The sequence below is a fragment of the Nicotiana attenuata genome, unplaced genomic scaffold (assembly GCF_001879085.1).
Source record: "Nicotiana attenuata strain UT unplaced genomic scaffold, NIATTr2, whole genome shotgun sequence".
Taxonomy (NCBI): domain Eukaryota; kingdom Viridiplantae; phylum Streptophyta; class Magnoliopsida; order Solanales; family Solanaceae; genus Nicotiana; species Nicotiana attenuata.
Window position 1 is genome coordinate 37434 of NW_017674397.1, and position 12569 is coordinate 50002.

General features: G+C 46.5%; 1 protein-coding gene across 1 annotated transcript in view; it reads left to right on the forward strand.

Annotated features, from left to right (window-relative positions):
- The window catches only part of LOC109218586, a 40292-nt gene extending 27723 nt beyond the window's left edge, over positions 1–12569 (forward strand). Inside the window, exons 2-3 of the mRNA XM_019382965.1 lie at positions 11793–12046; positions 12129–12569. Of these exons, the coding sequence (XP_019238510.1) occupies positions 11793–12046; positions 12129–12569 (695 nt within the window). The remainder of the gene's footprint in view (positions 1–11792; positions 12047–12128) is intronic.

A 12569-nucleotide genomic window follows, 5' to 3' on the forward strand; every position in this document is an offset into this window, starting at 1 on the left:
CCCCCGGCTCAAACCATCCAACTGGAGATCTACACCTCCTACCATATAAAGCCTCATACGGCGCCATCTGGATGCTGGACTGATAAATGTTGTTGTAAGCAAACTCCGCCAATGGAAAGAACTGATCCCAAGACCCTCCAAACTCAATCACACACGCACGGAGCATATCCTCAAGAATCTGAATAGTGCGCTCGGACTATCCGTCCGTCTGGGGGTGAAATGCCGTGCTCAACTCCACCCGAGTAGCTAGCTCCTGCTGCACGGCTCTCCAGAACCGCGATGTAAACTGAGTACCTCTGTCTGAAATAATAGAGACTGGAATACCATGCAGACGGACGATCTCCGGAATATAAATCTCCGCCAACCGCTCCGATGAATAAGTGGTACACACAGGAATAAAATGAGCGGACTTGGTCAGCCGATCCACAATAACCCAAATGGTATCAAACTTCTTCAGGGTCCGTGGGAGTCCAGATACAAAGTCCATGGTGATGCGCTCCCATTTCCACTCCGGAATCTCTATCTGCTGAAGCAACCCACCCGGTCACTGGTGCTCATACTTCACCTACTGGCAGTTGAGGCATCTAGACACATAGCCAACTATATCCTTCTTCATCCGCCTCCACCAATAGTGCTGCCTCAAGTCCTGGTACATCTTCGCGGCACCCGGATGGATGGAATACCGTGAACTATGGGCCTCTTCTAAAATCAACTCTCGGAGTTCGTCAACATTGGGCACACAAATCCAGCCCTGCATCCTCAATACCCCGTCATCTCCGATGGTCACATCTCTAGCATCACCACGCTGGACCTTGTCCTTAAGGACAAGCAAATGAGGGTCATCATACTGCCGCTCCCTGATACGATCAAATAGGGAAGACCGGGAAACTACACAAGCTATCACCCGACTGGGCTCCGAAAGGTCCAATCTCACAAGCTGGCTGGCTAAGGCCTGAACATCCATCGCCATGGGCCTCTCTGAAGCTGGTAAATATGCCAAACTCCCCAAACTCTCCACCCGGCGACTCAAGGCATCCGCCACCACATTGGCCTTGCCCGGGTGATACAAAATAGTAATATCATAGTCCATTAACAACTTCAACCACCTCCTCTAGCGCAAATTTAGATCCTTTTGCTTGAACAAGTGCTGCAAACTCCGGTGGTCAGTATAGATCTCACAAGGCACACCGTACAAATAATGACGCCAGATCTTCAAGGCATGAATAATAGCAGCTAACTCAAGGTCGTGGATAGGGTAGTTCTTCTCATGTATCTTCAACTGTCTGGACGCGTAGGCAATCACTCTACCGTCCTGCATCAACACTGCTCCAAGGCCAACCCGTGAGGCATCACAATAAACTGTATAGGACCCCGAACCAGTAGGTAATATCAAAATAGGGGTAGTAGTCAAAGCTGTCTTGAGCTTCTGAAAGCTCGTCTCACACTCCTCTGTCCAATGAAATAGGGCACCCTTCTGGGTCAATCTAGCCATAGGGGCCGCAATCGATGAAAATCCCTCCACGAAACGACTCTAGTAGCCCGCCAAACCAAGAAAACTGCGAATCTCCAAAATTTCAGGTCATTCGGAAGTGGTTTGGTTAGGTTTTTGATCGAAAGCGTAAATTGAGGAAATTTGGAATTCTTAGGCTTAAATCCTTGATTAATTCGAGTTTCCAATGTTGTTTTAGGTGGTTTAAGGATTGGTACAAGTTTGAATGAGGTATTAGGTGTTGTTGGTGCTTTTGGTTGAGGTCCCGAGGGCCTCGAGATGATTTCGGATGGTTGGTGGAAAGAAGTTTTGAAGTTGAGAGATTGCAGACTTTGCTGCTTCTGATATTTTTGCATCTGCGGTTTGGGGACTGCAGATGCGGCGCCGCAGATGCGGCTAGTGATACCGCAGATGCGGCTAGTGATACCGCAGATGCGGATTTTTGGGTGTCCTTCAGTTTTCGCAGATGCGGAAGTTTCACCGCAGAAGCGGTTTCGCATCTACGGAAGAAGAACCGCAGATGCGACTCCTGGCCATCTTAATGAAAGTCGCATATGCGACAAATAGTCCGCAGAAGCGGGACCGCAGATGCGGTCCCTTGACCGCAGAAGCGGAAATCGCTGGGCAGAAATATGAAATTCGACGGTTTAGTTTCAAAAGTTAGAGAAATCAAATTGGAGCTCGGGAGAGGGCGATTCTGAGAGGGATTTGAAGAGGAGATCATTAGGTAACGTTTCTTTAATCCTTTCTAGTTATATTCCATCAATCTATAGTAATTTTACCATTTTAATTCGGATTCGGGGATCAAAAATTGGGAAAAATTTGGAAGAAACTTCTTAGACCGAATTATTGAGTTTTGAGTGGGTGTTTGACCTCCAATTTGAGAGATTTTTATATGGTTAGAATCGTGAGAGTACGAGGGTTCTGAAAATATTAAATTCATCCGATTCCGAGATGTTGGCCTGAGGGGCATTTTGGTCATTTTACATAATTTCGTGTATTAGCTTTGAATTAAATTTTAGAATCAGTTGCTTGAGATGTTATTTACGACATGTAATTGAATTGAATAGATTTGGGCCATTTGGAGTCGGATACTCGTGGCAAACGTGTGGTTTCGAGTTGATTTTGGAGCCGGTTCGAGGTAAGTGGCTTGTTTAACCTTGTGTGGGGGACTTTTTCCCCTTAGGATACATATTGTGGTAATTGAAATGCCTCGTGCGTGAGGTGACGAGCACGCACTTGTGCTAGTTGTTGGAAATCCGGTTTTTCCTTAAAAATAGCCTTGAATTTTGTTCCTCCTTTCCTTGCTTACACTGTTTGGATATTTAAAACTGCTGTAGCTTAGAGAAGCATGTCTGCTTGACTAAACTGCTTTATCTGTCTTAACTGCCTTAATTGTACTGCGTGAACCATGCTAGGTTAGGATTACCTGTTTCATTCTGATATGAAATTGATTGAGTTGAATTTTGTTATTGCTGTGTATTTACTTTGGGACTACGGAACGGTATTCCGGGAGATCCCCCTGCACTTTATTTTGGGACTACGGGATGGTATCCCGAGAGCCCCCCTGTATGTTTACTTTGGGACTACGAAATTGCATTCCGGGAGATCCCCCTGCACTTTATGAGTTGGACTATAGGACTGCACCAGGAAGATCCATTGGACATGATATTTATATTTTGGGACTACAGGACGGTATCCTGGGAGATCCCCGGTTGTTATCTCGGAGTTGAGTTATGTTCTTGTACTGTGTTTTACTTGCCTTGTAATAGTTGTTGTTGTCCTTTATATCTTGTGTTATTTAATTACACTGTCATTTCACACTGTTAAACCTGTATCTTATTTAACCTCAGTAGGGCCCTGACCTTCCTCGTCACTACCCAATTGAGGTTAGGCTTGGCACTTACTAAGTACCGTTGTGGTGTACTCATTCCTTTCTGCGCATGTTTTTCATGTGCAGATCCAGGTACTTCTGCACAGGCTTACCATCCTTGACGCAGGGAGAGCTTTTGGAGACTTCGAGGTACATCTGCCATGTCCGCAGACCGAAGAGTCTCCATCTTTATTCTATCTTGTATTATTAGCCCTTCTATCATACTGTTGATGTAGACATTCCGGAGTTAGAGCGTTTTTACTACATTTCTCTCAGCTTGTGTCCCGTGAGTTTCTGGGTTTTGGGTATTGTAGAAATTTGAGATGTTGTGCTGTATGTGCCGAGTGGCATTTTACATTTCATTCCATTTTGTTGAATCTTGGTTTTAAGTTATAATTTTCGCAAGGTTTCGATTGTTTTCCGCACTTGTTAGGCTTACCTAGTTGTAGGTACTAGGTGCCGTCACGATAGTTCACGGAGGGCGAACTGGGGTCGTGACAAGTTGGTATCAGAGCTCTAGGTTCATAGGAGTCACGGAACACAGGCCAGTTTATTAGAGTCTCGCTGATCGGTACGGAGACGTCTGTACTTATCTACAGGAGGCTATGTAACTGTTAGGAAAATTCGACTTAATTTGATTTCCTTGTCGTGTGAGATTTTGACATCACAACTAAACTTCTGTCTTTCTATTCTCTCACAGATGGTGAGGACACGCGCTACCCGAGAGGATCAGGCACCCGCGCCCCCTACTGCAGCCGTCAGAGGCCGGGGCCGTGGTAGAGGCCGAGGACACGCTCGTGGTGCAGCCAGACCACCCGCGCGAGCTGCCGTCGAGGTACCACCAGTGGCACCAGCCGGAGTCCAGACACCCGATACGTCTTCCACTACTACTCCAGCACTCCAGAAGACTTTGGCACAGTTTATGAGTATGTACACCACTCTGGCTCAGGCAGGGTTGCTTCCCATTGCTGCAGCCACATCCCAGGCCGGGGGAGGAGTACAGACTCCCGCCGCCCGCACTTCTGAGCAGCGAGTGCATGTGGAGCAGGCCCCAAAGGTTATACCTGCGCCGCCTGCAGTACCAGTTCAGCCCGAGGATAGGGCAGCGGCTTCAGAGGACGAGCAGCGAAGACTTGAGAGGTTCAAGAAATATGATCCTCCGGTATTCAGTGGGTTAGCATCAGAGGATGCCTTGGGATTTCTCGAGGAGTGCTACCGTATTTTTCGTACTATGGGCATATCAGGATCGAGCAGGGTTTCCTTCACTACCTTTCAGCTTCGAGGTGCCGCCTATCAGTGGTGGCGTGCTTATGAGTTAGACAGTCCGGATGAGGCAGCTTCCCTGACTTGGGCTCAGTTTTCGGATATGTTCACGCGGGAGTATGTTCCCTAGAATCTCAAGGATGCCTGGCGCGCGGAGTTTGAGCGTTTGCGCCTGGGTACTATGACTGTCTCGGAGTAGGCTATCCGTTACATTGACTTGGCTAGACATGTACCAGCTTTGGTTTCAACAGTTCACGAGAAGGTTCGCCGGTTCATTGAGGGGATTATTCCCAGCATCAGATCTAGCATGGCTCGTGAGTTAGAGATGGATATATCTTATCAGCAGGTGGTGAGCATTGCTAGGAGGATTGAGGGTATGCATGCTAGGGACAGAGAGGAGAGAGAGGCCAAGAGGTCTTGAGAGTCGGGCCATTTTTTTGGTGCCCGTGCCCCAGCTGCAGGTCGTCATGGTAGGGGTCATATGGGCCGCCCCGTTCATTCAGCTCTTCCAGCAGCCAGTGGTATTCCAGCTCCACCTAGGCCTCAGGAGCCTTATTATGCACCTCCAGTCTCTAGTGCGCCTCCTACACGGGGTGCTTCCAGTGGTCAGTCTAGCAGACCTGGGCCGAGCTAGTCACAGCCGCCACGTCCTCCCAGAGCTTGTTTTGAGTGTGGTGACACATGCCATATGGTGAGAGATTTCCCCAGACTTAGGAGGGGTGCACCTTCGCATACTGCTCAGCCACAACAGGCCCCACAGAGCTCTCAAGCTATGGTCCCAGCACCAGTTGCTACCCCACTGGCCCAGCCAGCCAGAGGTGGAGGTTGGGGAGGTAGAGGTCGCCCTCGAGGGGGAGGCCAGGCCAGATATTATGCCCTTCCAGGCTGTACTGAGGCCGCCGCCTCCGATTCTATCATCACAGGTACTATCTTGGTCTGTCACACAGATGCATCTGTTCTATTCGATCCAGGCTCCACTTACTCTTATGTGTCTTTTTATTTTGCTCCGCATTTGGGTGTACCTCGGGATTCTTTGAGTTCCCCAGTTTATGTTTCTACTCTTGTGGGGGATTCTCTTGTTGTGGACCGCATTTACCGGTCATGTTTGGTTATTCTTGGTGGTTTTGAGACCGGAGCTGACTTATTATTGCTCAGTATGGTTGATTTTGACATTATTTTGGGTAGGGATTGGTTGTCGCCCCATTATGCTATTCTTGATTGTCACGCCAAAACCGTGACACTGGCCATGCCAGGTGTGCCGCGTATTGAGTGGAGGGGTGTCTTAGGTCACACTCCCAGTAGAGTTATTTCTTTCCTTAAGGCTCAGCGTATGGTTGAGAAAGGTTGTGATGCGTACTTAGCTTATGTGAGAGATGCCAGTATGGATACTCCTTCTGTTGATTCAGTCCCAGTGGTACGGGATTTCCCTGATGTGTTTCCAGCTGATCTTCCGGGCATGCCACCCGATAGGGACATTGATTTTGGCATTGATCTGTTGCCGGGCACTCAACCCATTTCTATCTCTCTGTACCGTATGGCTCCTCCTGAGTTGAAGGAGTTGAAGGAGCAATTGCAGGAATTACTTGATAAGGGTTTTATTCGGCCCAGTGTTTCACCTTGGGGTGCTCCTGTCTTGTTTGTGAAGAAAAAAGATGGTTCTATGCGCATGTGTATTGATTACCGCCAGTTGAACAAGGTTACAGTGAAGAACCGTTATCCTTTGCCTCGTATTGATGATCTGTTTGACCGGCTTCAGGGCGCACGAGTGTTTTCTAAGATTGATTTGCGCTCAGGTTACCATCAGTTAAAATTCGGGAGCCAGATATCCCGAAGACTGCCTTCAGGACTCGGTATGGTCATTACGAGTTCCTTGTTATGTCATTTGGGCTGACCAATGCCCCAGCAGCTTTTATGCATTTGATGCACAGTGTATTCCGGCCATATCTTGACTCTTTTGTCATTGTCTTTATTGATGATATTCTGGTGTATTCCCGGAGTCGGGAAGATCACGAGCAGCACCTGAGGACAGTGCTTCAGACTCTGAGGGAAAAGAGATTATATGCAAAGTTTTCAAAATGTGAGTTTTGGTTGGATTCCGTGGCATTCTTGGGTCACGTGGTATCGAGTGAGGGCATTCGGGTGGATCCGAAGAAGGTAGAGGCAGTGCAGAGTTGGCCCAGACCATCCTCAGCTACAGAGATTCGCAGTTTCCTTGGCTTGGCGGGCTACTACCGTCGTTTTGTGGAGGGGTTTTCATCAATTGCAGCCCCTATGACTAGATTGACCCAGAAGGGTGCTCCATTTCAGTGGACAGAGGAGTGTGAGGCGAGCTTTCAAAAGCTCAAGACAGCTTTGAATACAGCCCCAGTTTTGATATTGCCTACCGGTTCGGGGTCTTATACTGTCTATTGTGATGCCTCGAGAGTTGGCCTTGGAGCTGTATTGATGTAGGACGATAGGGTGATTGCCTACGCGTCCAGACAGTTGAAGATACATGAGAAGAATTATCCTGTCCATGATCTTGAGTTAGCTGCCATTGTTCATGCCTTGAAGATTTGGCGTCATTACTTGTACGGTGTGCCTTGTGAGAGATATACTGATCACCGGAGTTTGCAGCATCTGTTCAAGCAGAAGGATCTTAATTTGCGTCAGAGGAGATGGCTAGAGTTATTGAAGGATTATGATATCACTATCTTGTATCATCCGGGTAAGGCAAATATGGTGGCCGATGCTTTGAGCCACCGGGCAAAGAGTTTGGGGAGTTTGGCTTATTTACCAGCAGCAGAGAGGCCTATGGCGATAGATGTTCAGGCCCTAGCCAGCCAGTTTGTGAGATTGGATCTTTCGGAGCCCAGCCGGGTTCTAGCTTGTGTGGTCTCTCGGTCTTCCTTGTTTGATCATATCAGGGAGCGACAGTATGATGACCCTCATTTGCTTGTCCTCAAGGACAAGGTGTTACATGGCGATTCCCGAGATGTGACCATTTGTGATGACGGAGTATTGAGGATGCAGGGTCGGGTCTGTGTACCCAATGTTGATGGGCTTCGGAAGTTGATTCTAGAGGAGGCCCATAGTTCGCGGTATTCCATTCATCCGGGTGCCGCGAAGATGTATCAGGATTTGAGGCAGCACTACTGGTGGAGGCGGATATTGTCAGCAAGTAAAGTATGAGCACCAGAGACCGGGTGGATTGCATCAGCAGATAGAGATTCCGGAGAGGAAGTGGGAGCGGATCACCATGGACTTCGTATCTGGACTCCCATGGACTTTGAAGAAGTTCGATGCCATTTGGGTTATTGTGGATCGGCTGACAAGTCCGCGCATTTCATCCCTGTGTGTACTACCTATTCCTCGGAGCGGTTGGCGGAGATTTATATCCGGGAGATTGTCCGTCTGCATGGTATTCCAGTTTCCATTATTTCCGACAGAGGTACTCAGTTCACATCGCGGTTCTGGAGAGCCGTACAGCAGGAGGGTACTCGGGTGGAGTTGAGCACATCATTTCACCCTCAGACGGAGGGACGTTCCGAGCGCACTATTCAAATTCTTGAGGATATGCTCCGTGTGTGCGTGATTGAGTTTGGAGGTTCTTGGGATCAGTTCTTGCCATTGGCGGAGTTTGCCTACAACAACAGCTATCAGTCCAGCATTCAGATGGCACCATACGAGGCCTTATATGGTAGGCGATGTAGATCTCCGGTGGGTTGGTTTGAGCCGGGTGAGGCCCGATTATTGGGCACAGATTTGGTTCAGGATGCTTTGGAAAGGTCAAGGTGATTCAGGATAGACTCCGTACAGCCCAGTCTAGACAGTAGAGTTATGCGGATCGGAAGGTTCGTGATGTTTCCTACATGGTTGGAGAGCGGGTTCTGCTTCGGGTTTCGCCTATGAAAGGCGTTATGAGATTTGGGAAGAAAGGGAAGTTGAGTCCGAGGTTTATTGGCCCTTTTGAGATATTGAGGCGAGTTGGGGAGGTTGCCTATGAGCTTGCCTTACCTCCCAGCCTGGTAGGGGTTCATCCGGTATTCCATGTTTCGATGCTCCGGAGGTATCACAGTGATCCGTCGCACGTGTTGGATTTCAGCTCAGTCCAGTTGGAGAAGGATCTATCCTATGTTGAGGAGCCAGTGGCAATATTGGACAGGCAGTTCAGGAAGCTGAGGTCAAAGAACATTGCGTCCGTGAAGGTTCAGTGGCGGGGCCAGCCGGTCGAGGAGGCGACCTGGGAGACCGAGCAGGATATGCACAGCCTGTACCCTCATCTTTTCACTACTTCAGGTATGTCTTTCTGCTTGATCGAGGACAAACGAATGTTTAAGTGTGGGAGGATGTAACGACCCGGCCGGTCATTTTTGGAATTTACGCCCCGATCCCCTATTAACTGCTTTCCCCAAGTTTATTTCTGCTATTTTGATTTGCCGGGATGTTCGGTTTCGAGTTTCGGAGAGTTTTGGGACACTTAGTCCCTAAATGAGAGCCTAAGTGTTGGAAAATGGTCCATAGCCAGAACAGTGTGAAGACGGCCTAGGAGCGGAAATCCGATGGTTCCGTTAGCTTTGTTAGGTGATTTCGGGGTTGGGAGCGTGCTCGGAATGTATTTTGGAGGCCCGTAGCGAATTTAGGCTTGAAATGCCGAAGGTTGAATTTTTAAAATTTCGGTTCGATAGTGAGATTTTTATCCGAGGGTCGGAATGAAATTTCGAGAGTTGTAGTAGTTTCGTTATGTCATTTGTGATGTGTGTGCAAAATTTCAGGTCATTCGGAAGTGGTTTGGTTAGGTTTTTGATCGAAAGCGTATTTTGAGGAAATTTGGAATTCTTAGGCTTAAATCCTTGATTAATTCGAGTTTTCGATGTTGTTTTAGGTGGTTTAAGGATTGGTACAAGTTTGAATGAGGTATTAGGTGTTATTGGTGCTTTTGGTTGAGGTCCCGAGGGCCTCGGGATGATTTCGGATGGTTGACGGAAAGATTTTTTGAAGTTGAGAGATTGCAGACTTTGCTGCTTCTGATATTTTCGTATCTGCGGTTTGGGGACTGTAGATGCGGCTAGTCGTACCGCAGATGCGGATTTTTGGGTGTCCTTCAGGTTCCGCAGATGCGGAAATTTCACCGCAGAAGCGGTTTCGCATCTGCGGAAGAAGAACCGCAGATGCGGCTCCTGGCCCTCTTAATGAAAGTCGCAGATGCGACAAATGGTCCGCAGAAGCGGGACCGCAGATGCGGTCCCTTGACCGCAGAAGCGGAAATCACTGGGCAGAAATATGAAATTCGAGGGTTTAGTTTCAAAAGTTAGAGAAATCAAATCGGAGCTCGGGAGAGGCCGATTCTGAGAGGGATTTGAAGAGGAGATCATTGGGTAACGTTTCTTTAATCCTTTCTAATTATATTCCATCAATCTATAGTAATTTTACCATTTAAATTCGGATTTGGGGATCAAAAATTGGGAAAATTTTGGAAGAAACTTCTTAGACCGAATTATTGAGTTTTGAGTTGGTGTTTGACCTCCGATTTGAGAGCTTTTTATATGGTTAGACTCGTGAGAGTACGAGGGTTCTGAAAACGTTAAATTCATCCGATTCCGAGGAGTTGGCCTGAGGGGCATTTTGGTTATTTTACATAATTTCGTATTTTAGCTTTGAATTAAATTGTAGAATCAGTTGCTTGAGACGTTATTTACGACATGTAATTGAATTGAATATATTTGGGCCACTTAGAGTCGGATACTCGTGGCAAACGTGTGGTTTCGAGTTGATTTTGGAGTCGGTTCGAGGTAAGTGGCTTGTCTAACCTTGTGTGGAGGACAGTTTCCCCTTAGGATTGATATTGTGGTAATTGAAATGCCTCGTGCGTGAGGTGACGAGCGCGCACTTATGCTAATTGTTGGAAATCCGGTTTTCCTTAAAAATAGCCTTGAATTTTGTTCCTCCTTTCCTTTCTTACACTGTTTGGATACTTAAAACTGCTGTAGCTTAGAGAAGCATGTCTACTTGACTAAACTGCTTTATCTGTCTTAACTGCCTTAATTGTACTACGTGAACCATGCTAGGTTAGGATTACCTGTTTCATTCTGATATGAAATTGATTGAGTTGAATTTTGTTATTGTTGTGTATTTACTTTGGGACTACGGAAGGGTATTCCGGGAGATCCCCATGCACTTTATTTTGGGACTACGGGACGGTATCCCGGGAGCTCCCCTGTATGTTTACTTTGGGACTACGGAATTGCATTCTGGGAGATCCCCCTGCACTTTATGAGTTGGACTACGGGACTGCACCCGGGAGATCCACTGGACATGATATTTATATTTGGGGACTACAGGCCGGTATCATGGGAGATCCCCGGTTGTTATCTCGGAGTTGAGTTATGTTCTTTTACTGAGTTTTACTTGCCTTGTAATAGTTGTTACTGTCCTTTATATCTTGTGTTATTTAATTACACTATCATCTCACACTGTTAAACCTGTATCTTATTTAACCTCAGTAGGGCCCTGACCTTCCTCGTCACTACCCAACCGAGGTTAGGCTTGGCACTTACTGAGTACCGCTGTGGTGTACTCATGCCCTTCTGCGCATGTTTTTCATGTGCAGATCCAGGTACTTCTGCACAGGCTTACCATCCTTGAGGCAGGGAGAGCTTTTGGAGACTTCGAGGTACATCTGCCGCGTCCGCAGACCAAAGAGTCTCCATCTTTATTCTATCTTGTATTATTAGCCCTTCTATCATACTGTTGATGTAGATATTCCGGAGTTAGAGCGTTTTTACTACATTTCTCTCAGCTTGTGTTCCCGTGAGTTTCCGGGTTTTGGGTATTATAGAAGTTTGAGATGTTGTGCTGTGTGTGCCGAGTGGCATTTTACATCTCATTCCATTTTGTTGAATCTTGGTTTTAAGTTATAATTTTCGCAAGGTTTCGATTGTTTTCCACACTTGTTAGGCTTACCTAGTCGTAGGGACTAGGTGCCGTCACGACAGTTCATGGAGGGCGAACTGGGGTCGTGACAGGTGATAAGTCAATTCATGGGTGACTGGAAGATGGAATTTAACAGACTTGCTGATTATGCTGATATTATTAAGCAAACAAATCCTGGGAGTTCATGCTAGATTAGAATAGATAGTGAGACTCTTCCTGGCAAGAATCTGTTTGTCTATTTTTATCTACGTTTAGATGCTTTGAAAAGAGGATGGTTAGAAGGGTGCAGAAGGATCATAGGATTTGATGGTTGTTTTCTAAAGGGAATCTGCAAGGGTGAGTTACTTGTTGCAGTTGGTAGAAATGGGAACAATCAAATGTTTCCTATTGCATGGGTTGTAGTTGATCAAGAGGCAAAACACTCTTGGAGCTGGTTCATCACATATTTAATTGCAGATTTACAGTTAGGAGATGGTGTTGGCTTAACTGTTATATCAGATATGCAAAAAGTAAAGTTACAATCAACTTTTAATTTTTCTTTTTCCTGCTTTATATATACTGTCCACTAACAGTTATTACTATTTTTTGTAGGGACTAGTACCAACTATAAGGAAATTACTACCAATGGTAGAACACGGAGGTGAAGAAAAGAGGAAACAATTCTGGATATGTCCCAAAGCATCTTATGAAGAGAAATTCAAGGAAGAACTGGAAGCAATGAATAAGCTTGGTTATAAGATATGTGAAGACTTGTTAAAGTATGATAAAGAATATTGGTGTAGGGCATACTTTAGAGAAGATTCAAAGTGTGATGTCATTGAGAATAACATGTGTGAAACATTCAATTCTTGGATAGTAGGTCCTAGGCACAAGTCTGTTATAACTATGTTGGAAGAAATTAGACACAAAATCATGAAAAGGACCACTGAAATGAGGAAGTTTGCTGAGACTTGGGTTATTGACATTGCATCAATGGCTAGGATAATACTGAAAGAGAACAAAGCCCTCTCTAGGAGGTGTAAGGTTATGTGA